This window comes from Phoenix dactylifera, chromosome 5, assembly GCF_009389715.1.
Source record: "Phoenix dactylifera cultivar Barhee BC4 chromosome 5, palm_55x_up_171113_PBpolish2nd_filt_p, whole genome shotgun sequence".
Taxonomy (NCBI): domain Eukaryota; kingdom Viridiplantae; phylum Streptophyta; class Magnoliopsida; order Arecales; family Arecaceae; genus Phoenix; species Phoenix dactylifera.
The window spans coordinates 7099975-7127777 of record NC_052396.1 but is presented as its reverse complement, the minus strand read 5'-3'; the positions used below and the strand labels follow the sequence as shown (position 1 = coordinate 7127777).

At 46.1% G+C, this 27803-nt stretch overlaps 2 protein-coding genes across 3 annotated transcripts in view; both read left to right on the top strand.

Moving 5' to 3' along the window:
• The window catches only part of LOC103711463 (probable receptor-like protein kinase At5g24010), a 29829-nt gene extending 12211 nt beyond the window's left edge, over positions 1 to 17618 (top strand). Inside the window, exons 2-3 of one of the 2 annotated variants that reach the window (XM_039126684.1) lie at positions 11206 to 12587; positions 17468 to 17618. In XM_039126684.1, the coding sequence (XP_038982612.1) occupies positions 11206 to 12576 (1371 nt within the window). In that variant the 3' untranslated portion in view covers positions 12577 to 12587; positions 17468 to 17618. Of the gene's footprint in view, positions 1 to 11205; positions 12948 to 17467 lie in introns of those variants that run through there. The other variant, XM_039126683.1, reaches the window with a different exon arrangement.
• Positions 17619 to 21082: 3464 nt separating this feature from the next.
• LOC103720086 (probable receptor-like protein kinase At5g24010) lies at positions 21083 to 22870 on the top strand. The gene has a single exon (XM_008809621.4). The coding sequence runs from the start codon at positions 21277 to 21279 to the stop codon at positions 22705 to 22707; it is 1431 nt and encodes a 476-aa protein (XP_008807843.2). The 5' UTR covers positions 21083 to 21276; the 3' UTR covers positions 22708 to 22870.
• The last annotated feature ends 4933 nt before the right edge of the window (positions 22871 to 27803 follow it).

Below are 27803 nucleotides of genomic sequence, written 5' to 3'. Positions count from 1 at the left end.
TTCTCCGTGGCCAGCTACGATCGTGTTTCTCCTCTTCTCCAAGCGTCGCCTGGGGAACACCAGAAGGGTATTAAATGCTAATTGAGGCGTTACCTATGAAATCGGATCGCCAGTTGCTGCTTGCAAGGAGTGTCAGTTAAGCGGCCGCGATACGCGCGTTCTTCGAGGCGGATGCGGCCTGGGCGCGAGCGGAGATACGTGGGCCGTGGGATACACACCGCCCGGAGTGTCCTGCATGAGGAATGCAATTAAGGAGAACGACGCTTAGAAGATCGTGGGAGGATACGCCTCGAGAGCTGGAACGGCTCCGGATTCGGTGCGCCCGCCTTTATTGGAGCCACCCGCATCGGAACGACCGGGGGGCGACAGTTTGGCTATAAATATAAGTGCAGGCGCGGTGGAGCCTGCCAAGCCGGAGCTATTCAGGTTGCCATGGATCGTGGACCTTCTCTCCGGCGTGTGGCTGGGAAACCCCCGCCGGAGGAACGGGAGGCGCGCCCCTCGCGACTTCCGCCAACTAACCTTTTCATCTGGGATCAACAAGGAGGTTCTCCCCGGCGGAACTCCGCTCTAGGCGTTTCATCCGGGATCACATCCCCCCTCCTTTCAGCCCCGCCTCCCGATTGAGCTCTGCGCCAGACGCTTCATCCGGGATCGCGCCTCCTCGCGCTCTTCTCCCTTGTATTCCTTCCCTCCCCTTCTCCTGGGGAGGACCGGAATATCCCTTGGAGGTGGCGTTCCTCTGGAGGTAGCGGGAACTCCCCCTTCGTCCACTTCTTCTTCGTCCGCGCCGGCTCTTTGTCTTTTGCGTGAGGCGTTGATGGCGCCTCCGGGGAGAAGCACCCACGCCCGGTGGGATTGCAGCTGCTTCGGATGAAGGGTTCGGGATCCCAGATCTCCGGCTCCACGGAGTCTCCACCTCTTCCTTGTTTTCTTTATTCCCCAATTCCCCTCTGGAAATTCTTTGTAATCACACGAACACACCGTTGTAACCAGGAAGTATTGAAATGAAAAGAATTGTACATTTTTCGAACTGTCTTCCTGGCTTTGTCGTTCTACTGGTGATACACCCGCAGGTTAGCGGAATTCCAGCTTCTCGGAATTTCTCGACCATCTAGGGCCTCCAACTGGTAGGAGCCAGGTCGGTTTACCCAGCGAACCCTATACGGGCCTTCCCAATTTGGCGCCAGCTTCCCACCTTCCGCGGGTTGAGATGCTTTGGCTCGCCTTAGCACCAGATCTCCGATTCTGAAAAGTTTTGGTTGGACCTTGGAGTTATAATATCAGGCCACCCTCCGCTGATACATCGCCATCCGAACCTGTGCCATTTCTCTTGCTTCTTCCAAGAGGTCCAAGTTCCCTCGGAGTTGCTCCGAATTGGCCTCGGGTCGGTGCGCGGCCACCCGGGGCGAGGGGAGTCCGAGCTCCACGGGAACAACCGCTTCCGTGCCATAGGTTAGGCTGAAAGGCGTCTCCCCGGTAGGGGTCCGATGCGTGGTCCGATACGCCCAAAGGACATTCTCGAGTTCTTCGACCCAAGCTTGCCCCGTCCGACCGATTCGCGCCTTAATTCCTTGGAGGATTGTCCGATTTGTGACCTCGGCCTCACCGTTGGTTTGGGAATGCGACACAGATGTGAACCGATGCTCGATCCCGAACTCCTCGCAGAAGTCACGGAAATGCTTGTTGTCGAACTGTCGACCATTATCCGAGATGAGGACCCGAGGTACCCCAAATCGGACAATGATGTTTTTCTTCACGAACTTCCGGACTTGCGCCTCCGTGATAGTGGCCAGCGGCTCTGCTTCCACCCACTTGGTGAAGTAGTCGATTGCAACAATCAAAAATTTCCGCTGGGCTGAAGCGACGGGGAATGGTCCGAGGATATCCATTCCCCACTGTGCGAAGGGCCAGGGCGCGGTGATTGGTGCCAAGGGGACAGAAGGGACTCTCTGGACGTTGGCGTGGCGCTGGCAGGCGTCGCATTTCCGTACGTGATCCTTCGAGTCCTCCAACAAGGTAGGCCAATAATAGCCTTGCCTCATGATCTTGTGCGCTAAGGACCTAGCCCCCAAGTGCGATCCGCAGACGCCCTCATGGACTTCGCCGAGAACGTAGGCCGCCTCCGAGGGGCGGAGGCACCTTAAGAGGGGGGCGGTGAACGAGGTCCGATACAGCCTCCCTTCATAGAGTACGTAGTGGGCGGACTTCTTGACAAGTCGCCGAGCTTGATCTTCGTCTTCAGGGAGGATCCCTTCGGCGAGGTAGGCGACGAGCGGGTCCATCCAAGACGGCTCCGGATCAATCGCCATCACCGCTCCAACCTCGTCGATGCTCGGGGCATCCAGGGTCTCCAGGTAGATTGCCCTCGACAAGTTGTGCGCCTCTGTGCCCACCAAGCGGGACAACCTGTCGGCCCTGGCATTTTCACTTCTGGGGACCTGCTGGATGTCGACACTGCCGAGGTCGGAAATGAGTGTTTGCACCTTCCGGACGTAGTCCTGCATGGTCGGGCTCCGGGCCTCGAACTCCCCACGAACCTGCCCGACCACCAGCTGGGAGTCGGTGAAGACCTTCAAACGCCGAATGCCGAGCTCCCTGGTGAGTTTGAGTCCCGTGACTAGGGCCTCGTACTCCGCCTCGTTGTTGGTCACTGGAAATCCAAACCTCAAGGCATACTCGGCTATCACTCCATCAGGACTGGTAAGGACCAGCCCGGCCCCTCCACCCTCGGGGTTCGACGACCCATCGATGTGAAGCGTCCAGATCGGGAGGTCGAGGCTGGGCGTTTCAGGCGGTCTAGGTTCCGCCTCCTGCACCGTGCACTCAGCGAGGAAGTCCGCGAGCACCTGGGCCTTGATGGCGGGTCGAGGTTGGTAGCGGATGTCGAACTCACCGAGTTCTACTGCCCACTTCACCAGTCGTCCCGCATTCTCGGGGTTGCTGAGGATCTGCCGTAGTGGTTGATCGGTTAAGAGGGTGACCGAATGAGCCTGGAAATAGGGGCGAAGCCTCCTGGTCGCGGTCAGTAGCGCGAAGGCGATCTTTTCAGCCTTCGTGTACCGCGTCTCGGCATCCCGTAGGACCCGGCTGATGTAGTACACAGGCTTCTGGAGCTTTGCCTCTTTCCGAACCAGCACCGCACTGACCGCGGTTGGGGAGACCGCCAGATAGAGGTAGAGCATCTCCCCTTCTTGCGGCTTGGACAGTAGGGGAGGAGACGCCAGGTATTCCTTGAGCTGGTCGAATGCTGCTTGACATTCGGCCGTCCAGAGGAAGTCTTTCAGGCGTTTTAACACCTTGAAGAATGGTTGGCAGCGTTCGGCCGATTTTGCCACAAATCGTCCAAGCGCGGCGACCCTTCCAGCGAGCTCCTGAACCTCCTTTACTTTGGTCGGAGGGGACATACCTTGGATGACCTTGATTTTGTCCGGGTTGGCTTCGATACCCCGCTGGTTGACAATGAAACCGAGGAACCTCCCGGCCGAAACGCCGAAGGCGCACTTCGCTGGGTTCAGCTTCATGCGAAACTTCCGCAAGGTGGTGAAAGTCTCCTCCAAATCCACGATGTGCTGGTCTGCATGGCGGCTCTTCACCAGCATATCGTCCACGTACACCTCCATGTTCCGGCCGATTTGCTCTTTGAAGATTTTGTTGACGAGGCGCTGGTAAGTGGCGCCAGCATTCTTCAGACCGAAGGGCATTACCTTGTAGCAGTACAGCCCCCGGTCTGTTATAAAGGCAGTTTTCTCCTCGTCCTGTGGGGCCATCATTATCTGGTTGTAACCGGAGAAGGCGTCCATGAAAGACAGCAGCTGATATCCGGAAGTCGCGTCGACCAGTTGGTCTATTCGCGGAAGCGGAAAGCTATCCTTAGGGCACGCCTTGTTCAGGTCGGTATAGTCGACGCACATCCTCCACTTTCCGCTCGCCTTCCGGACAAGTACAACATTTGCCAGCCACTCGGGGTAGCTTACCTCCCTTATGAATCCTGCCTCCAAGAGCTTGTCTACCTCCTGGTCGACCACCCGGATCCGATCCGAGGCACAGTGTCTCTTCTTCTGCTTTATTGGTCGGTGGGTCGGGTCGACGTTGAGGGCGTGAGAAATGACCTCCGGGTCGATCCCAGGTACATCGGCCGCCGACCAGGCAAATACATCGGTATTGGCTCGGAGGAATTCCACCAACCGGGCCCGAGCTCCCGGGTCGAGATTGGCGCCGACCCGGACCGCCCGGTCGGGGCGGCCTTCCTCAAGGGGGACTTCGACCACCCCCTCGGCTGGCTCCCCCTGCCGCAAGGCCACCTCGTCTCTGGCATCAAGGAACTCGACGCTTAGGGCTTCCACGGGCTTCTTCCCTTTGAGGGTTGCTAGAAAACATTGCCGTGCGGTCGGTTGGTCACCTCGGACCTCTCCGATCCCGAACGCCGTGGGGAACCGCATGAGCAAGTGGTACGTGGAGACCACCGCGCGAAGGGCGTTCAGCCCGGGTCGCCCGAGGATAGCGTTGTAGGCCGAGGGAATACGGACGACCAAGAACCCGAGTCGCACCGTGGCTTCTGCGGGTGCGACGCCCGCAGTCACAGGCAGCTCAACGACACCTTCCGCCGGGACAGCGTCACCGGTGAATCCTACGAGGGGGGTGGACATTTTGTGCAACAACTGTCTGGACAAGCTCATCTTTTGGAAAGCCTCGTAAAACAAAATATCGGCTGAGCTTCCACTATCCACAAGAACACGCCTTACATCATAGTTTGCCATAGTGAGGGAGATCACCATGGCGTCATCGTGGGGAGTCTGAACCTCCTTTACATCCTCATCAGAAAAGGTGATTACATTGCCGACCTTCTGCCTCTTTACGACGGCCGTCCCTGACGCTTCCGTCGAGCCCCCTGCGTTCCCCACGGGCCGAGAGCAGCCCCCAGTGATAGTGTGGATCACGCCCGCAACGGGTCGATTCTGCTCCCGAGGCTCCGGAGGAGCCGGGTCGGCCGGACGCGGGTCTGCGGGGGGACGTCGGTCGCTCACATATCGACCGAGACGCCCCCGACGGATAAGAACCTCGATCTCGTTCCGAAGCTGGAAGCAGTCCTCTGTGTCGTGGCCGTGGTCTCGGTGGTACTCACAGTACGCCCGGGAGGGCCTCTTTCCAGGGATCCTTCGTATCTGTCTCGGGGCCGGGAGGTCCTCCCGCCCCTTGATCTCCATAAGGATCTGGGCCCGGGGAGTCAGGAGAGGGGTGTACCGGTTGAAACGTCGGGGCGGAGAACGAGGGCGTGGGGCGCCGTGGTTCTTCGCCGGCGTCGGGCTTCTGCGCCGACGCTGGGGCGTCGGGCTCCTCCTCTGGCGTGCCTCTTTCCGCCTTTTCTTCCCAAGCTTTTGTGGGATCTCGGCGGCCTCCTTGCTCCGGTGGGCGGCCGCCTCCTCGGCGTCCGCATACTGGTTCGCCTGGGACAACAGCTCTGGGAAGCTCCGCGGCAGGCGTTTGTCCAAGGAGAAGGTGAGTCTGCCCTTCCGGAAGCCACGCTTCAGGGCTGAAAGAGCTACCTCCTGACTCAGGTTCCGGACCTCCAACGTAGCCCTGTTGAAGCGGGTAAGATAATCCCGCAGGCTTTCTCCCTCGTTTTGCCGGACATCAAAGAGGGAGTCGGAGACCAGTCGCCGCCGTCTACTGACGGCGAAATGAGTGATGAAGAGGCGAGTGAACTGGTCGAGGGACCGGATTGAGTCAGCCTCCAGCCCGGCGAACCATGCCCTCGCCGGGCCACGGAGGGTTGCCGGGAAAGCCTTGCAGAGAAGGGGATCTGATGCTCCGTGGAGGAGCATAAGGGTCCTGAAACTCTCGACGTGATCCTGCGGGTCCGCCGCCCCGTCATAGGGCTCGATCGCCGGCATTTTGAACCCCGGCGGATTCGGGGTCCGCAGGATCCTCGAGGCGAGCGCCGGCTGGGAGGAGATCTCTAAGTCGGCGAAGGGATCTTTGGAATGGCCCTTCAGGACCTGGAGTTGTCGGTGGAGATCGTCCACCCGCCGGTCCAGGGAACGCGACCGGCGGGTGGGAGACAAGGAGCGGCGAGAGGGGGACCGACTGGAGCGCGGGTTCCTCGAGGACTGGGGGGTCTGGGAACGCGCCCGGGCCCGCCTCTCGTACCCCGCGCAGCTCCGGTGGGAAGGTCCCTGCAGAATGGAGCGTGCTCGAGAATCCTCCTCGCGCCGGCGCTCCTCCCCATGGGAGAGGAAGGAACGCGGGTTGAGGAGGACAGGCGAACGCTCAGGCAGCGGCGGCTCCTGAGCCTGCTGCGGCGCCCGGGACATCGCACCCTGCAGATTCTGCACCGCCTCCGCGAGGGTGCGAACCTGCTGGGTTAGCTGGTCGAACTGGGCAGCTTCGACCATCTGAATGGGCGGTGGGGCGGTGGAGTGTTGCTGAGAGCGTGTTGGGGATGCAGCGGCCTCCCGGCCAGTGGCGCGAGAGGCCCCGCGACCGGAAGCATTGGAAGCTCCACGACCACCTCGCCGTGCCATTACGATCGCTCTGAGATCCGTGCCCTTCCTCTAGCGCCAACTGTTGCTGGTGGTCCAAACCGAGAACGATTGGCACAGCGGTGTGAACGGGGTTCCCTTTGAGTTGCTTTGGTTGCGCTCCGCCTTCCGCCGTGAAACCTGCAAACAAGCCTCGCACCACCACCGGGGTAGTGGGGGCCCTCCGACGATCAAGTCAGGGGAGATCGAAGGAGAAGGAGAAGGAGAAGGTAGCAGGTGAGTTGATACTCTGGAAGATATATCTTACCCTCCCCCTTCCCCCCCAGCCTCATATATATCAGGCTGGGGGGTTTTTCCGGAGATTCGTCATCGTGTGGCACGATGGGGCTGCCACTGACATGGCCGTTACAGGGCGTCGTGGGGCAGCGCTGGGTACAGCCATGGCAGGGCATAGTGGAGCTCCGCTTTGTACGGCTATTACAGGGGATCGTGGGGCAGCGCCGGATACGGCCGTTGCAGGGAGTAGTGGAGCAGGGGGCCGCGGCGTGCCTCAGAGGAACAGTCTGTTGTTGTCGAGAGATTGTCGACTCGGGGTCGGATTGCTGGGTCAAGGGGCAGCCGACTCGGGGTCGGGCTGCGGAGCTGAAGATATCCGACCCGAGGTCGGATTGCTGGGTCAAGGGGCAGCCGACTCGGGGTCGGGCTGCGGAGCCGAAGATATCCGACCCGAGGTCGGATTGCTGGATCAAGGGGCAGCCGACTCGGGGTCGGGCTGCGGAGCCGAAGATATCCGACCCGAGGTCGGATTGCTGGATCAAGGGGCAGCCGTAGTCTTCCTGGGCGTGCGCGCCGGTCACGTGGGGCATGGTGGCTAAGTTCCCCCGTAACAAAAATAATTAGATTTTTTTAAGAACTTTTTATACTTTTATCTATATTTATGCACTCTCATAGATATTGTAAATATATATTCCCTTATCTATCTATAGTCGAATATGTTCTCTGTTTATTTGTAATAAAATTTTATTTCTTATTTATTTTTAAACAATGATAGTGAGGAAATAACAAAGAGAGAGATTTTTTTTAGTCGGATCTAAAAATATTTTATTATATCTTCTCTGTTTGTCTACAGTTGGTATTTTTGATTCTTTTTATTTATTTTTATCCCAATTTTTTTGGTATGATCATTTTCTTATGTCTTTGTAATGGGCTCTCTTAAATTTTTCCTTATTTTATTGAAAGCCAAGATTTATTTTTTTTAATTTATTGCTAGAATGTAATTAGTAAAACTTATTATTTGCCTAACACAAAGATTTTTCGGAAATTCAGAACTTGTATTTTTAATACAGTGAAGAAAAATAATATTTTATTCTTTCAAGAATATCATCACCAAATAATATGTATTTTATTATTATTATTATAGTCTTCCTTTTCTTTCTTATAAGTACTATGACTCTATGAGGGCTTGCTATAGCATTTATTATTGTATTTCTGAAAAATCAGATCAAAAGATGATTTGATTAATAATAACTATTATTTCTATTCTAATAAAAATAATATTTCTAAAATATTTGGCAATAATTGATGTTGACATTACGAAATTTTTTTGGACAAAAGATAAAGATAAAAAAGAAGACCGAAGTTATCAATTCGCCACTCTAATCTAAGAAACCACAATTATTTTTTGAAACAAAGTCAAAATATATTCTGATAGAAAAAATATTAGGCATCTCACCTCGAATTAAACCGACCTTCTTGGTCTTGGTATTAGTCGAGGTGGACAATTTCGGTAAAAATCAAAAAGTACTATATTCGTGGTAATAATGACCGGCAGTTATGGCAATACTACAGTCAATGCACGATCAACATAATTATTGCTGCGTGCAGCTTACACAAGACGGTTTCTATATTATAAATATGCAACTAACTGTTATGTTGCAATTAAAGCACGTTGTACCAGAATCAAATAACAGATTAGTACACTCCCCTATATAAAGAGGTGGCTCTTCAAGTAAGCTCATTCGAAACTCTACTCTACAAGATTTCTTCTTTTTATATGGTTGCCGTATCATCAAAGGGTTCCACACCAAAAAATTTTTGGCAAGTGGACTCCTTGTAAATTATCTTCGAAGGCAACCAATTCTTTCTCACATCAGTTATCTCATTCGATTCGATTCTCATTGGTCTCAGAGTAAGCTGAGTGGTATTCCAACTTCCGCTCAGAATTTAGCGGCAATATGTTTCACCAGAGAGTGTCTATGCATCCGCCGATACTTTCAGAAGTGGCTGTAGAAATAATTTTTTTTTTTTTTGTGGTTAATGAAGACTAAGAATTCTTAAATGCCGGGAGCAACTTTTACAGTGCACTCGACAAGGTCGTTGCCTAAGCTTGTCCGAAGTGGTGTAAAACTACTTCTTTTGACCCCAATCCTATGTCCAGTGACGGGAGATAGAGCCCAATATTAACATCACCAGCTCTCAGAATTCCCTCACTAGGATTATACAGCCACAGCCTGCGAACAGCCGTTGGCATGCCTGGTTGGCACCCCTCCACCACCCCACCTCCCCCTCAAAGGAGAGGTTACGGGTCAATCCTAAATAGTGGTATAATTCCACTATCTTTATACAATACTACTTATTTTTTCAGAAAAGAAACCCCCAAGAAAGACAGGCTACTTAGCTTGCACACATCCGAGTGTGGTCTGGGCCACAATCTCGTCATCATGTGGATATCTCTAAGCATTAGGTGGCCATCGCCCCGCTGATTCTCATCCTGAATCTGCTCGCACTGTAGTGGAGTCTTTTTTGAGGATAGAGTTTTTTCAATGACATTGGAGAAGGTTTCACCAAAAAATGACATTGAAGGAGAAACCTGACCTCCATAGAGCATAAAGAGGATACGTAGCGGTGGCTGGCATCTTTCTCCATGTCCTCTTCTCCCCAAGCAAACTGCTTAGCACGTTAATTATGTTCTTTCTCATTATAGCAACATATAATATCTATTCTCTAACAAAAACAAAACAAAAAAAATGTCCCATCTATGTGTTACAAAGATTGATAATATTTTGAAGAAAGGCCAGTATGATAAGATTATGGGTTATCAAAACCTGCATCAATCCAAACTCAATTTCAACCTTATGCCTGAGTTGATATTTATAAGACCAAACCGCACCACCAAATTTCCACACCGGATAACATTTTTCTGGCCAGGGTTGAATCTTTCGCGCGAATGAAGGATTCACCTGCCTTCGCGCGAATCTGCCGTTGGATCATCCCCTGGTCGGTTTGAGCTATGTGCAGGCGGATGGATGACGGAGTTCGGAGCGCCGTGCAGTTGATGATCCAACTGTGGATTCGCGCGTTCATGCGAAACATGCAGCCCCGTCACATCAAACATTGAGAACGTCCCAACACAGGTCAATGTCTCCGGTCGTCGCTGACAGCTCGCCCTCTTGACTAAGTCTACCCCGTCAAGAGGGGAATCCCCCTCTTCTTTTCCCTGGTGCTATCTCAATGCCCCGGAGCATCAGTGCACCTCTCCACACGCCATTCGGAGATGGGGCTGCTGCTCGCAATTACTATTTTCTACTTATCCTCCTTCCACTTATCCTCCTCCGCCTTCACCCCTACCAATCCCCACTTCCTCGCCTGCGGCTCGACCTCCATCATTCCCCTCACCACCGACAATCCCGCTCGCAACTTCATTCCTGACTCCGACTTCTTCGCCCCCAAGTCCAACTCAATCCCCCTCTCCAACCCCAACTCCTCCCTTCTCTACGCCACCGCCAGGGCCTTCACCGAGCGCTCCACTTACCGATTCAAGCTCGACTCCCAGGGTACACATGTCCTCCGTCTCCACTTCTTCTCCTTCACCGACCAAAACCATGACCTCGCCACTGCCCGTTTTGACGTCGCCGCCCTCGACCGCTTCCTCCTCCTCGGCTTCTCCGTCCCAAACACCCATACTCCCGTCATCAAGGAGTACCTTCTCTGGGTGGACACCGCCGAGCTCGCCATCACCTTCATTCCCCATTCTAATTCCAGTGCTTCTTCTTTAGCCTTCGTCAACGCGATTGAAGTTTTCCCGGCACCCACCAACCTCATCAGCAACAGCACAAATCCCGACCCAGTACCTTCCAGCCGGAGTATCAACCAATTAGCCCACCAGGCACTGGAGATAGTCCACAGGATCAACGTGGGAGGCCAAAAGGTGACCCCGGCCAATGACACCCTTTGGAGGACCTGGGTTCCCGACGACGAGTACCTCTTCACAGGCAAGGACTTTTCGCTGGAGAACAGCACGAGCCCCCAGAACATCAAATACGCGGGCGTAGATCCTGTAATCGCACCGGCGAACGTCTACGACACTGCCCGAACCATGAACATAACGAGCTCCATGGGATTATCTTACCCCAACTTCGACTTCAACATAACCTGGAGCTTCCCTGCAACTCCAAACTACAGTTACTTGATCCGGATGCATTTCTGTGATTTCGTTTCGAAGACGTATGCTGACCTCTACTTCGACGTTTATATCGGCGACCAATTTGCGCACCAAGATCTCCATCCATTTGATAGAGTAGATCAGCCAGCGGAACCTTTCTTTCTGGACTCCACCTTGTATGTTCCAACCTCGCAGCACCTCATCAATGTTAGCATTGGCCGTTCGAGCAAGAGCAGCCCGACGACGGCTAATGCTATCCTGAACGGGCTGGAGATCATGAAGGTGAACCCCGGCAGCCTCGACGGAAGCATCAACCCTGACTCAGGCATTAGCCAAACCAAGAAGATTCATGTTGCCATTCTGATTTCAACCATTGTTGGTGGTGTTTTTGTGATTGCTTCAGCGATCGCTGTCTTGGTGCTCGTATGTAAGAGATGTTGCTCGAAGAGTGTGACAAAGCCAGCGGAAACCCCATTTTTGCGGGCACCATACAGGACCGACGGTGCCAATTCTGTAGAGCTCTCGAGCCAGTTTACTGAAAGAACAGCTCCCAGTGCCTCGCCCCACTTCAAAATGTCTCTTCATATCAGCTTTATTGAGATCAAAGTGGGGACCAACGACTTTGACGACAAGCTCGTGATCGGCACGGGCGGGTTTGGGAAGGTCTATCGGGGAGTTCTCAGCGATGGCACCAGAGTTGCAGTGAAGCGAGGAACGCGACGGTCAGGGCAAGGCTATCCAGAGTTCCAGAGAGAGATCCTTCTCCTGTCACAAATACGCCACCGCCATCTTGTCTCACTGATTGGTTACTGCGAGGAGCAGTCGGAAATGATCTTGGTCTATGAGTACATGGAGAAGGGGCCTCTCCGGGATTGCTTGCATGGCTCCGACTTGCCATGCCTTTCCTGGAAGCAGAGGCTGCAGATATGCATCGACGCCGCCAGGGGCCTCAACTACCTCCATACAGGCTACTCGCATAACATCATACACCGTGATATCAAGTCCACCAACATTCTGCTTGGAGACAAGTACTTGGCCAAAGTATCAGACTTCGGGCTCTCGAGGTGGGGGCCTTCTTACGGGGAAACCCATGTGTCCACCGGGGTCAAGGGCACCTTTGGATATCTAGATCCGGAGTACTTCAAGATCCTGAAACTCACTGATAAGTCTGATGTTTACTCCTTCGGAATGGTGCTCCTTGAGGTGCTGTGCGCGAGGCCAGTGATCGACCAGACACTCTCAAGTGAGCAGATCAACCTGGCAGAGTGGGCTTTGCAGTGGAAGCAAAGAGGCCAGCTGGAGAAGATCATTGACCCGAGGCTTGTGGGGAAGATCAATGTGAATTCTCTGAGCAAGTTTGGCGAGACAGCAGAGAAGTGCCTTGCAGAGTGTGCTGTTGATAGGCCGACCATGGCGGATGTGCTGTGGAACTTGGAGTATGCTCTCCAGCTTCAGGAAACAGAGCTGAAGAGGGAGCCTTATGAGGACAGTGGTAATGTGGAGTCGCAGTTTCCGGTGACAGCAGTCGGATGGGCGCCTTCAACTAGGATATCAATTGATGAAGGTCGTTCGATGGCAGGGATGAGAGAAGTCTGCTCGGACACAACTGCAAGCAAGGTGTTCTCCCAGATAATTGTTGATGAAGGCAGATGAACGGGATTGATTTTGTTGGAAGTTGCAACAAATCAAAATGTTTGGTAATGGGTAGTTAATAATTATGTGGTAATGGGTACTCAATAATTGTGTGGTAATAGGTGCCTAATTATGTGGTAATGGATAGTCAATGTGCGCTAATGAGTAGTTGTGGTAATAGGCTGCTTAATTATGAGGTAATGAGTAGTCGGTTTTTTTTAGAGTTAAGTGGATTTATGTTTTCATTTTGCATTGTAATGCCTATATAAGGCCGCCTAGTTTTTCATGTTGATAAATGACTAGAAAAAAATTACAAACTATTGTGTACTTTGAAAAGAGAGTGGTATAGTCCGTAGACTTTTCTTAATATTGGTATCAAAGCCACTTAGATCTATTTTCTCACCTTTTCTACTCCTCATGGCCTCCACCACTAATCTTGTCAATCCTCTAAGGACCAAAGTTATCAAAAGATAACTATGAGAGTTGGTCAATCCAAATGAGAGCCTTATGTGGTTCTCAAGATTTGTGGGAGCTAATTATTGATGGGTTCACGGAACCCACACCGCTAGTAGAAGCCATGTATACCACGGAAGAGAAGAAGGCCCTTAGAGAGCAGAGAAAGAAGGATAGCAAGGCTCGTTTCCTACTCTATCAAGGGTTGGACGAGTCTACCTTCGAGAGAGTTGCCGAAGCAATGACGAGCAAGGAAGCATGAGATATCCTTGCTACCATCTAAAAAAATGTTGAATGGGTGAAGCGAATTCGCCTCCAAACTCTGAGGGGCGATTTTGAAGCCGCTCAAATGAAAGACGAAGAAACTATTTCTGACTATTATTCACGATTAGTATTAATCGGGAATAATATGAGAAGAAATAGAGAAAAGATAGAGGATGTCCGAGTGATGGAGAAGTTGCTCCGATCCCTCTCATCAAAGTTCAAGCACGTGGTGGCGGCGATTGAGAAGTCGATGAATTTGGAGGAGATCTCAATTGAGGAGCTCTTGGGATCTCTCCAAGTTCATGAGCAACGCATGCAAAAGAAAACTATCTCCACAGCTTTGGAACAAAGACTAGAGTCAAAGTTGACTTTAAGTGATCGAGGCTCATATGGTAGAGGCCGTAGTCGTGGTAGAGGCAGGGGACGTGGTCTCCAACAACGAACCACTCAAAATCAAGTGGAGACCCAAAGCTTCAAAGGCCGAGGACGAGGCAATCGGGGAAGATTCACACCTGGGCGTGGAAATAACAAGAATGTTCAATGCTACAACTCTCATAAGTTTGGGCACTATGCATCGGATTGCTGGCACAAAACCGAAGAGCAAACCAATCTCACCGAAGCAACAAATAATGAGGGTAACAACTCTACACTTCTTCTTTCTCATGATGATTCAAGTGTTCAGAATGATACTTGGTACCTTGACTTGGGTGCTAGCAACTACATGTGCGGGAAGAAAGAATTTTTCATGAAACTCATAGAAGGAGTTCATGGAAATGTGAGTTTGGGAGATTCTTCAAAACTCCCAGTTAAAGGCAAAGGGAAGATTAAAATCTATCAAAAGAATGGTAAACCCGAGTATATTTCTGATGTTTACCATATTCCTAACATGAAAAGCAATATTATTAGCATCGGTCAACTACACAGAAAGGGATATGTAGTACATATGGAAAACAACCATCTTTGGTTGAAAAATGCAAATGGAAGCCTCATAGCTTGTGTTAAGATGACAAAGAACCGTATGTTCCCCTTACATCTAAATATGGAGTTCGAGAAGTATTTCCAAAGACTCGTTGAGAATGAGTCATGGAGGTGGCATCTTCGCTTTGGCCATGTAAACTTTGATGGCCTGAAGCTGCTTTCTACAACCGGCATGGTACATGGCCTACCAGCAATCGATCCACCAAATCATGTTTGTGAAGGTTGCATACTTGGCAAGCAACCACGGCTTCCTTTTCCTAGTGGAAAGTAATGGAGAGCAGAGGTACCATTGCAACTTGTTTACACTGACATCTGCGGACCGATTGAGCCTGTCTTTGGAAGGTAATAGATATTTCATTACCTTCATTGATGACTTCAGTAGAAAATTGTGGATGTACCTTCTTAAAGAAAAATCTGCCACTTTCATTACCTTCAAGCACTTCAAAGCTCTAGTTGAAGCGGAGAGTGGTCACATGCTTTTAACTCTTCGATCTGACTGAGGTGGTGAGTACACCTCAAATGTCTTTCAAGAATATTGCAAGGAGCAAGGCATAAAGAGGCAGTTTACTACTGCCTACACACTACAGCAAAACGGCATCGCAGAGAGAAAGAACCGAACCATCCTTGACATGACAAGTACCATGCTCAAAGAAAAGGGACTGCCGAAGCAGTTCTGGTCGGAAGCTGTGGCGTGCTCAACTTATTTGCTCAATCGATGCCCGACAAAGATAGTAAAGAACAAGACACTTCAAGAGGCATGGAGTGGTTACAAGCTTGGTGTGGCACACCTACAAAAATTTGGGTGTGTTGCATATGCTCAAGTACCTGATGTCAAAAGGAAGAAACTTGATAATCGCGGTGAAAAATGTATCTTCATTGGATACAGTGAGGAGTCGAAGGCGTATAAGCTCTATAACCCACTAACTAAGAAACTAGTGGTTAGTAGAGATATCGTCTTCAACGAAGGAGAATCATGGAACTGGGGCAATGAAGAAACTGCCAAAGAGCAACTTGTGGTGGATGAACCTGATGAACCCCCACAGGAGGTTCCACCACCAGCTACACCACCATCTCCTCAGCAAGCTACACCCTCTCCTGGAAGAGGCTCTTTATCTTCTGGGGGAGGTAGTAGCAACAGATCTGCCATACATCGAGGTTCCATCAGAATGAGAAGCCTCAGAGGGATTTATGAGCAGATAGAAGATGGTGATGAGCTCAATTTTTTCTGTTTATATGCTGATCACGAGCCTCTCACCTTCCAAGAGGCTGAGAAAGAAGATTGTTGGCGATCGGCAATGGAGGAGGAGATTCACGGCATCCAGAAGAATAACACCTGAGAGTTGACAACACTCCCACAAAATCATAAGGCGATTGGTGTCAAGTGGGTATACAAGATTAAGCGCACAGCAGATCGTGGAATTGATCGGTACAAGGCGATGCTTGTAGCGAAAGGCTACAAACAGAAATATGGCATCGATTAATGAAGAAGTATTTGCCCTAGTTGCTCGACTGGATATGGTGAGATTATTGATTTTACTTGCAGCTCATCAGAGGTGGAAGATATATTACCTTGATGTCAAGTCAGCATTCCTCAATGGCATACTTAAGAAAGAGGTGTATGTGTAAAAACCAGAAGGTTTTCTGGTGAAAGGGTAAGAGAACAAAGTTTACCGCCTGAAAAAAGTCTTGTATGGCTTAAAGCAAGCATCACGAGCCTGGAACGCACAGATCGATGAATATCTTCATCAAAATGGCTTCACCAGATGTCTCTATGAGCATGCCGTCTACATGAAAAGAAACCATCAAGGTGAATTTCTAATAATTTGCCTTTATGTTGATGACTTGCTATACACAGATAATAGTGCTGAGATGTTTGCAGAGTTTAAGATGTCCATATTCAATGAATTTTGGATGACAGACAATGGGTTGATGTCCGACTTCCTTAGCATCGAAGTGAAGCAGCAGCAAGATGGGATCTTTATATCCCAAAAGAAGTACATGAAGGAGATCTTGGAGAAATTCAATATGAGTAAACCCAGTAAACACCCCAGTAGCCACAGGAATGAAGCTATCTAGAGAAGGAAATGGAGGTTTCGTGGACTTGACTCTCTTCAAGAGTCTAGTTGGTAGCTTGAGGTATTTGACGATCACAAGGCCAGATATCGTTTATGGAGTCGAATTTGTGAGTCGCTATATGGAGACACCGAAGGAGTCTCATTGCTAGCTGCGAAGAGGATTCTAAGGTATATTAAAGGCTCACTTAACCTGGGTTTATTCTATGCTTATGGTGAAGCTGCAGAGTTAGTGGGCTATTCGGTGACTGGGGAGGTGACCAAGATGAGAGGAAAAGCACCATAGGCTATGTTTTCTATCTTGAGTCAACTACATTTTCATGGACCTTAAAGAAGCAAGGAGTTGTAGCCTTATCTTCATGTGAAGCAGAATATGTGGCGGCTGTATCTACAGTTTGTGAAGCAATTTGGTTGAGGAATATATTAAAAGAGCAGGATCATCCACAAGAAGAACCAACTATGATATTGGTAGATAACAAATCAGCTATGCAACTTGCAAAGAACCCAGTACATCATGGGAGGAGCAAACACATAGATACACGGTTTCATTTTCTCAGAGACCATGTAAAGCAGAAAACCATGGAGCTGGAGTATTGTCATACCATGGAGCAAGTAGCAGATATTTTAACTAAGCCGTCGCCGATTGAATCCTTTAGAAGGCTAACAAAAATGCTCGGGTTGAGAACGTTTTGATTTGAGGGGACATGTTGGAAGTTACAACCAATCAAAATGTTTGGTAATGGGTAGTCAATGTGTGGTAATGGATAGTCAATAATTGTGTGGTAATGGGCTGGCTAATTATGTGGTAATGGGTAGTCAATGTGTGGTAATGAGTAGTCAAAAATTGTGTGGTAATGGATAGTCAATAATTGTGTGGTAATGGGCTACCTAATTATGTGATAATTGGTAGTCAATGTGTGGTAATGGATAGTCAATAATTGTGTGATAATGGGCTGCTTAATTATGTGGTAATGGGTAGTCAGTTTTTTTTATAGAGTTAAGTGGATTTACGTTTTCATTTTGCATTATAATGCCTATATAAGGCTGCCTAGTTTTTCATTTTGATAAGTGATTAGAAAGAAATTACAAACTATTGTGTGCTTTGAAAAGAGAGTGGTCTAGTCCGTAGATTTTTCTTAACAGATTTCTAAGGGCAATTTATTAGTTATATCATTATAATGTAGAAGAATATCAGTGAAATTCTATGATTGTACGACAGTAAGGATGTAGTGCATCCCTCGTATTTCCTATCAAATATCTCCTAATGATTTCAGAACTCGGCTGGTGCAAGTTTAGTTGGTCGGCCATAATTACTCATCCAAATAAAATTGCTGCGGAAATTGAGAATGGCAGTTGCGGTTAATTACCTGCATTGGAATATGAGTGCCTTCTCCTGGCATTAATAATTTAATAAACTTCAGAAGTTCAATCTTTATAGTTCCCTTACAACTCTTTAAGGTGCTTTTGCAACATAAAGAATAAGGTGATGTTACAAAGATTGGATCAACCATGAGGACGATGGTGATACCTGCGACGAGTTCTCTATTTTGTTTCCGGCTTATTAGTTGCGGCATGGTTTTTGGGATTTCTGGTTTGTCATCCAGCGTTAGGTTGTTTTTTTGCAAGGAACTGCCATTCGATTGTCCACTGCATAGTTTATAAAGCACTCTAAACTTTATCATTCATCTATCTACCCAGGTCTCAATGCAGGCAGATGAAGATTAACCATAAACTCGTGCAAAGGAGGACAAATCTTTCTTTCACACAAAAGATACAAACATGACCCAGAAGTCATGGCTGCCTGCCTATAAATTTGAGAGTCTGAGCAGCCTTCAGCCAAGCGTCAGGAAGTTCTGTTCTGTTTTATCTTGTTTTACTTATAGTAAAATAAAAGGGCCATCCAGCAGATGGTTGGTTCGTCTACTGTTCTACACTGCAGCAAAAAATTCTTCGATCATGTTTTGTCTAAATCACATTCCTTATAGTTTGGCTGAAATTTAGCCTAGTCTTTCGTTTCATTTAATCTGTCTTAAAAGGAAAAAAACACGGCACTAAACAGATTCACAGAATCAGAAGGTTCCACCAACTAGAAAGAAAATTTAACGCAGCGCCATAAATGGGAAAACTTAAGCACGGTGCTTGCCGTCAAAGTGAACATCATTTGGTGGTCATGTACGTCTCAATTCCACCTACCTTAAACCTGCATGATATAAAGTTCCGTCACCTATCTTTGATATTCTGCTATCTGCTCACATGTCCAACAAATTAATGTATTTTGAAAGTCCATACATTATTTAATTAGCAGCAATCATCTAAACTATCGTCCCACCTATTCACCTCTACAAATATTAGGATGATGGAATCTTTACTACTAGACTTAGGCCCTGTTTGGGGGAGCTTTTGGAGGGCCAAAAAGCACTTTCTGGCCCTGCAAAAGTACTTTTAGATGAAAAACTGTGTTTGGTAAATTTTTCAAAAAGCTGCTGAAAACAGCTTTTGGGAGGAAGCTCCAATTTGGAGCTTTTGGGAGGAAGCTGTTTCAGCTTTTTCGGAAAGCTGTATTTTGGACAAAAATGCCCATATTAAAATAACATAATTACATAGTTTGTCCCTTTATAAACCTAAAAATCTGCTGGAGCCAAGAACCCTAGCCGTCAGACTCCCTTCCATAAGAAAAGGTATTTTTCTTTTCAATTTTTGTATGCATCTCTTGAACCACATTTTAGAAGAAAAAAAATTTAATCCTTTTCCATACCTTCCAAAATCAATCTATTGTTTTTTTTTATCATCTACCTCGCGGCCCACGCTGAGGTCCTCCTCGAGCGTGGACCATGAAGAAGAGCCCATGGACCGCGGAAAATTATTTTATGAAAAATTATTATGAAAAATTATTTTATACTAATAATTATAATATTTTATACCTTTATTTTTGTGTTATACTATAAATATAATATCATATTATATTATATCATAATACATTAATATGCTATGTTAAATAATTTAATATTATGTTATATTATGGAAAATTAATTTATACTAATAATTATAATATTTTATACCTTTATTTTTGTATTATACTATAAATATAATATCATATTATATTATATCATAATACATTAATACGTTATGTTAAATAATTTAATATTATGTTATATTATGAAAAATTAATTTATACTAATAATTATAATATTTTATAACTTTATTATTGTATTATACTATAAATATTATATTATATTACATTACATTATAATACATTAATATGTTATTTTAAATAATTTAATATTATGTTATATTATGGAAAATTAATTTATAATAATAATTATAATATTTTATACCTTTATTATTGCATTATACTATAAATATTGTATTATATTACATTACATTATTATACATTAATAAGTTATTTTAAATAATTTAATATTATGTTATATTATGAGAAATTAATTTATACTAACAATTATAATATTTTATACTTTTATTATTGTATTATACTATAAATATAATATATATTACATTATATCATAATATATTAATATGTTATGTTAAATAATTTAATATTATGTTATATTACAAAATATTAATTTACTCTAATAATTATATTACTATTATGCTATATTAACATAATATTATTTTATATTACAATAATATTATACTATATCGTATATTTATGTATTAATTTATATTATGTTTTATTATGTTCTGTTGTATAATACTATGCAATGTCCTTTATGATAATTATGTCATACAAAAGTACTTTCTCAGTTTATTTACCAAACACAAAACAAAGTACCACAGCACTTTACGAATGTAGTTACCAAACAGCAAACAGCTTTTTATAACAGCTCTACTTCAGACAGCTCTACTTCCAACAGCTCTACTTCTAACAGCTCTATTGCCAACAGCTCCCCCAAACAGGGTCTTAATCTATGTCAACAATTCTCTTCTGGTATATAACAGAGACTTACGTGATTGGATATTGGGTCAAAACTTTAATAAACATCGTCTTGACTTCTTTATTGTGGTATTCTGATGTTAGCCCTTTGTGCACATGCTTCGATAATTCGAGGCATTTGTCATTGCGGTCCCAAGTGAACGGGTCTGAGTCAGCCCATTGGATATATATATATATTTTTGTGAGAACAAGGATGAGGGCGAGATCCAAAACTAGGTCATTCATATCAGTACCCAGTGACTTTAACAATTGAGTTAGCGGGCACCATCAAATTAGAACTCAATATTCACCCAGCTAAATTTACTCCTTTAGGTCTTCATCTATTTCCCTGCATCGAGCCATGCTGAAGCAGGTTAGGGTAATGGCAAATGAGTGAACGACTGGCATTAAAAGTGAGCGAATATCCAGCTCGCCGTCCACCATCATCCTTTTCAAGGAGGGGGACAACGTAAAAAACTAGTAAGAAAAAAAATAATTATAATTTTGCTATTTATGTAAATCATAACCCAAAGTTAGTACATGGCCTGCCCAGTTCGAGTTATCGTAATCCTAATCACTAATAACCGTTGGTTAGTAAGAATTGTCTGTAAAAATTAAAAGCTGCTCGGGAACTAGAACGAAAAAATCTGGGCTGGCATCCAACGCGACTATATGATGCTGGCGTCTGCCAGCTAGCCCTGTCGGCCCAACCAAGCTCAAGTCAGAACACCGCGGGTAGCCACGAGTCGTGCCGCGTCGCGACCACGACAGGTGAACCTGGCCCACCTCATCTCCATTCGCTGCGCGTAGAACTATTCTTCCTCCTCCCTTCGTCCACCCCTCTCTCTCGGCGCGTTACAACCGTACCCCAGGAGGCCAGGACCCATCCCACAGCTCCTCTTAAGTCCTCCCCCCATCTCTCTCTCTCTCTCTCTCTCTCTCTCTCTGCCCCCTTCTTCAGAGCTCCACTCGAACAATTCCTCGATCCCCGAGTCTCGACACCCCGTCTCTTGATCCATTCCCATGGGGAATCCCCGAATCCCCCTCTTCCTCTTCTTTTGCATCCTCTTCTCTCGAGTCTTCGCCCTTTCCTCAGCCCGCTTCTCTCCCCCCGACAACCACCTCATCGCCTGCGGAACGGCCTCCGCCTCCACCCTCGACGACCGCCGCGTCTTCCTGCCCGACTCCGCTGCCCTCCTCCGCTCCTCGGGCTCCAAGATCTCGGTCTTGGCGGTGCCGGACGCATCGCCGGCCTCCTCCCCTCTCTCCCGGACGGCTAGGGTCTTCACCCGCCCCTCCTCCTACGAGTTCCAGATCAAACAGAAGGGTACCCATATAATCCGCCTTCATTTCTACCCGTTCTCCTCCCGGGATTTCAACCTCTCCTCCGCCCTCTTTCACGTTTCGGCTTCCGGCTTCGTTCTCTTGACCGATTTCGGCACCTCCTTTCCTCAATTGAAGGAATATCTCGTCTGGGTGGACGCCGAGAAGCTCGTGATCTCGTTCGCCCCTGCTCGAAGATCCTCCTTTGCCTTCGTCAATGCAATTGAGGTCGTCTCGGCTCCTGGGGATCTCATCGGCGACACCGCGAGGTTAGTAAATCCTGATCGAATTGAAAAGTTTGATGGCTTCTCGAGGCAGGCGATGGAAACGCTCTACCGGCTCAACGTTGGAGGCCCAAAGGTCACACCTTTTAACGATACTCTTTGGAGGACTTGGGTTCCCGATGCCGGTTTCAGGAATTCGGATTCCGTGTCCAAAACTGTGGCTTTCAGTGGAAGGATTATGTACCGCGAGGGTGCGGCGAGTCGCGAAGTAGCTCCCGATAATGTGTACAACACTGCCAGAGCAGTGGATGGTGCGAATGTTTCGGATTCCAATTCCAACATGACATGGGTTTTCGCAGTGAGGTCTGGTTACAAGTACCTTATCCGGATGCATTTCTGCGATATTGCTAGTCGAGCTCTCTATGAGTTATATTTCAATGTTTATGTCAATGGGTATTTGGCCTATGAAGATTTTGATCTCTCGATGGCCACCGGTTTCCTGGCTTCACCCTATTACGTAGACTTTGTAGCTGGCGTAGATAGCTTGGAGCAGCTTTTAAGTGTAAGCATCGGTCCTTCTAAGCAGAGCAACCATTTGTGGATAAATGGATTGCTAAATGGGTTAGAAATTATGAAAATTAACAATACAATGGGCAGTCTCGATGGAGAGTCTCCGATTATTTTGGTTCTGGAGAGTCCGGCAAGAAGAGGCTTCGGAGCATTTCTTAGTTCGATTGTATGTGGACTTGGTTTTATGAGCTTGTTGATGATTGGATTTGTGTTGTTGCTGAAGTGGCGGGCTGAGACAAGGAACACCGTGACATGGTTGCCCTTGCCTACAGATGTTTCAGGTGGTAAATCAGCTAACGGAAATCCAGTGGTGTCAAGTAAATTAGTATACTTTTGAAGGCTAGGATAAGGATTTTGTAAAATATAATTTCAATCGTTTCAGTGTGGATTGTGGAATATCTACCACGAAGCTTGTATGAAGCGCTTAAACTATTTGTATGAGTATTATAAGCTATTTTCCTTTATGTAGGTGGTATCATTTATCTTTGCTTTTGATAATCTCTTTTCAAGTCTTTCTAGCATTCTTCCTTTTTATGCTGTATCTAAGTTATCAGACTTTTGTGGATTTCAAGCATACTGTTATGCTGGCTTCTGGATGCCAAGTGAGCTAATTAAGCTTGGTAGCTGATGTTATTTGCTGTCATTGTTCTATTTTATTTCAGAACTGTTAGTCCTTCAGTGTCTTTGGTTGCTTGAATATTTTAATCTATAGTATGAGAGCCAGCATCCAGTCTCCAATATTCTATTTAGGTTCTTTCTAATAGTTTCACATGATCATAATTCGAACAATCACATTTCTAACAACTTAATGAATTATGTCAGCAAGCTTAAGACAGATGTTTGTAGAGTTAAGGCTCAGTTATGAGCTACTGTCATGTGATGTGAAATCTAAGGCTGAAATCGGATCGGATACGGATCAAATATTAGTATATCCATATCCATATTTATTTTATTTGACGAGTATAAATACGGATACAGATGTTAGTCAGATGCAAAAATTTATATTTATATTTATTTTAAACGGATACAAATTTAAATCGGATATTAGAAGAATGGGTATAAATACAGATATAATTCAGATAATTAAATTTTATGACTATAGAATCAAAGATATTACTAAGTAGATTATAAATCAAGTTAGTAGTATATTAAGGTAGTCGTTTGTTTTCCTTAAAAATTCATGAGAACGAGATAAAATTAAATGGGGTTACAAATAGAATCAGATATTCAGATACAGATCGGGTAGTTGTCTATTCATATCCATATTCTTTTTTCTTTACTGGGTAAGAATACGAATACGGATATTAGTCGGATGCTCAAATTTCTATCCATATCTGGATAAATTTGGATTTGAAAACATATCCGAATGGATATTATCTGATTCACTTTCACTCCTAGTGAAATCACATACACTTAACATAGCTAGAATTGCTAGGAACATTCATTAACTTGGTAATTAAACAAATTAGAAACAAGGCTAGTGTGTCTTTCTGCAATATCATCATCTTTTTCACTGAAATGTGCTTGACCAAGTCCTTTGCATAGTTCAGATTGAGAATGTTCCCTAGGCCATTTTTTCATCTTAACAGTAGAAGGTGATATTATTGTTGCCTTACAATATATTGGTGACACGTCATACTTCTTGAGCAGATCAGGGATTATTGACCCCACTTAGAATTTTCAATTTGAAAGCTCCTTTAGACACATTATGTGGGTGAAACCATGGTAAGTCAGTTTTCTTAGTTATCCTGTTTTGTTATGAAATATAAATACTCGTTAGATAACTGCTTTTTAATATTTTTTAGAACTGATGCTTGTTCTGGTTAGGAAAGGAGAAAATGGAAGTAATGAATGGGCTAGAGATTATTGTTAAAAGAAAAACATGTTTTAGGCCATTCCATTGTTATGAGCCTTATTTCAGGGTTTCAGCTCTTCCAATGCACAAAGGCTCTTGCTAAACACCTTGACGCTCATGGATGAGGTATCTGGACTATTCATGGATGAGGTGTCAAGCCTTAGTCTTTGTACCTTATATTTATGCCTTTACTCAGAGGTGAAAACATTCTCCTCTGAGTGTTTCTGTACCCAATAGAAGAAAAGGGTGGGTATTGTGCAGTGCAAATTGTTGATTTTTTGAGCTACAGGGTCAAACTAGTTTTGGTGGCATATGTTTCTGTCTGCTTAAACTTGGCATTACTGTTCTAAAGCAGGTCCTTTATAATACACACACATATACATGTGTATCTATATGTATGTATGTATGTATGTATGTATGGACATCTGAAATATGTAATGCAAGATCCATATGTACCAGAGTCAGATACAATATTCAAGTCCCCATCCAACAACAATCATTTAACTTGCTCTTTTCAGGACAATTTTTTAAACTTTTATTTAACATATTCTTTTACAAAAAGCTAAAAATGTTCATACCTTGCTCTTTGAGAGTCCACACGCCTCACCTTGCTTCAGCATGCAAAGGTCTGTTATGTACTTTATGGTAGAAATTCTTTTCTCCTCGAGTGTGAGTATAAAATCAGTTGAAACTGTAATGACATGTAAGTATATCATTGAGTGTGAATTTTATCATTTTAAGAGGGCACGTCTTGGCACAACGGTAAGGTTGCTCCCTTGTGACATGTGTATCATGGTTTCGAAATATGAAAACAGCCTCTCGGTATGTAAGGCTATGCACATTTGACCCTTTCCAGACTCTATAGTAGCAAGAGCCTCATGTATTGTGATGCCCTTTAGATTTTATCATATCAAGTTGTACTCAAATTAAAAAATTATAATCCTTTTTGAATGTAAATTCGATTGGCATGAGAATGAAAGGCTCCCATGTTCCAAGGAATCTCAGGGAACTTTGCAGGAATTGATTAATATATGATTGCCATATATGGTGGTTAACATCTGCTGGTTGATTGAATCTTTTCATGAGCTTAGGCTGAGTGGTAGGATCCTGAAAAGCATTGTAGATCACTGCTTCAGATAGTAATCAGACAGCACAGGAAATTTTCTTTTCATGCTGCTTTAATATTTTTTCAGGTTTAGTAATTAACTGTCAGTGGTAATTGAATTGATTCTATCATTTGAAAATGCTATTGCAGCATGCTAAAATATCTGGTTAGTTTATATGTTTCATTTAGATGCTATGTTACTGAATATCTAGAAGTTCCAGGATTTCATATTTTGTTCATCTGGAACTTCTAGTGTTCAAAAGGGTAATCATTTCATGCTCTCTGCATCCAAATGCCTAATACAGAAGTCCTTAGGTAATATATCTGATGGTATAGTGGTAGAAAATTAAATGAAACATGGCAACTGAAAAAATATTGACTTAAAAGCAAACAAGTCTTGGCTTTGTGTTTGCTGTTGAATAGTGAACCTCATCTTATTTTTCTGTGAGTTGAAAAGTCTTCCCGACTGGAAGACCATCCTTTCTGCTTGGCATTTTTAGATATTCATGATATTGTAATATGTGCTGTAGCACATTTTCAAATCTTGGTAAATGGAACTAAACTCATCCAGAGTGCATCCTGCGGATATTGCAAAGTGATCTCTTTTCCTTATATCGAATTGCATACAAGAAAAATTAGTTTCTACCCACCATTCAAATCTTATATTTGGAACATTTATGACTTGTTTATAGAAAAGAAATAACCTAATTACTAAATTCAATTTAACCTTTTGGGTTCATTATGTGGCTTCCATTTTTGGATTTCATGAATGCTTCTCATGTCGTTGGCATTTGCGCACAATTATTGAAGTATTCAAATTTTATTGTTTTGATCGTGATGGACTGTCTTTAAATCACATGCATTCTGCTTTTTGTTTCTGGAAAAATATAGATTTTCTTAAGTGACACTGAGTTGGACTGCTGACTATCTTTCCAAGAACTTTATAATCTATTCTAGTATTAGAAAGTGTATATTCTTAAAAGTGGATATACGAGAAATCAGTATGCTGGAGCAATTAAATCACGTTTGTCCTGAAAATGATAGAATATTTTCTTAAAATCATGCCAGCATTTGTCATGCACACTGTTTCTGTAAAATGTTTTCTTCAAATATCATAAAGGGGATATAAGATGCTAACAGGGTGCTGAAAAAAGAACCAAGTATTTGTATGAGAAAAAGATTGGTTTAGAAGAGCTCAATGTCAGTAGCTTGAAGAAAAAGCTTTGTTTAGAAATGCTCCTGTCTTATAGCTTGTGGTCCGGGATTGTGCTTGAAAAGCATGAACATCTTTTGAAGTGACTTTAGTTTGATGTAAGTTAATTAGGCTGTGCTTAGCAATCCTAGTATGGTATTAGCTCATATCCTGATATGCTTTTTAATTTTCTTTGTTAATTTGAAATTTGAAAGTTCAAAAGTTCAGGTTTTGTTTATAACCTGCTTGATGCCTGTTGCTGGTGGTCCAAACCGAGAACGATTGACACGACGGTGTGAACGGGGTTCCGCCTGAGTTGTCTTGGTTGGTGCTGGTTGCGCTCCACCTTCCGCCAAGGAACCTGCAAACAAGCCTTGCACCACCACCAGGGTGGTGATGGCCCTCCGACGGTCAAGTCAGAGGAGATTGGAGGAGGAGAGATGATAATCACAAGTGGGAGAGAGTGCTCTGGGAGGTATTGCTTACCCCCCCCCCTTCTCCCCCCAGCCGCATATATACCTGGCTGGGAGGTCTCTCAGGGGGGTTTGTCGTCGTGGGGCACGATAGAATGGCCACTGACATGGCCGTTACGGGGCGTCGTGGAGCAGCGCCGGGTACGGTCATGGCAGGGCGTAGTGGAGCTCCGCTTTGTACGGTCGATACAGGAGATCGTGGGCAGCATCGGGTACAGCCGTTGCAGGGAGTAGTGGAGCAGGAGGCCGCGGCGTGCCTCTGGAGAATAGCCTGTCGTTATCAAAAGATCTCCGACTCGGGGTCGGAATGCTGGATCATAGGGCAGCCGACCCGGGGTCGGGCTGCGGAGCCGAGGAGGTCCGACTCGGGGTCGGAGTGCTGGATCATAGGGCAGCCGACCCGGGGTCGGGCTGCGGAGCCGAGGAGGTCCGACTCGGGGTCGGAGTGCTGGATCATAGGGCAGCCGACCCGGGGTCGGGCTGCGGAGCCGAGGAGGTCCGACTCGGGGTCGGAGTGCTGGATCATAGGGCAGCTGTAGCTTTCCTGGATACGCGTGCCGATCACGTGGGGCATGGCGGCTCAATTCCCCCATAACAGTAGCCCCCCACTTCCGAGCCTGGAACCAGAAGGGGAACAGGTGAAGGGAGTGATGTTTCGAGATTGCCGCCATCCTTCGGAGAGGCGCGCGCGCTCCAAGCTTCCCGCCTTCTTTATGGCGTATGGCGGTTGCTGCTGACCTGGCAACCTGAGTGTTCTTCTGGCCGTCTTTCACCATTTATTGGCTCTGTTGTTCTCCGCCTGACTCCC

Excerpts from the sequence above, each read along its gene's own strand:
- LOC103720086 (XM_008809621.4), top strand. The coding sequence starts at position 21,277 with ATGGGGAATCCCCGAATCCCCCTCTTCCTCTTCTTTTGCATCCTCTTC.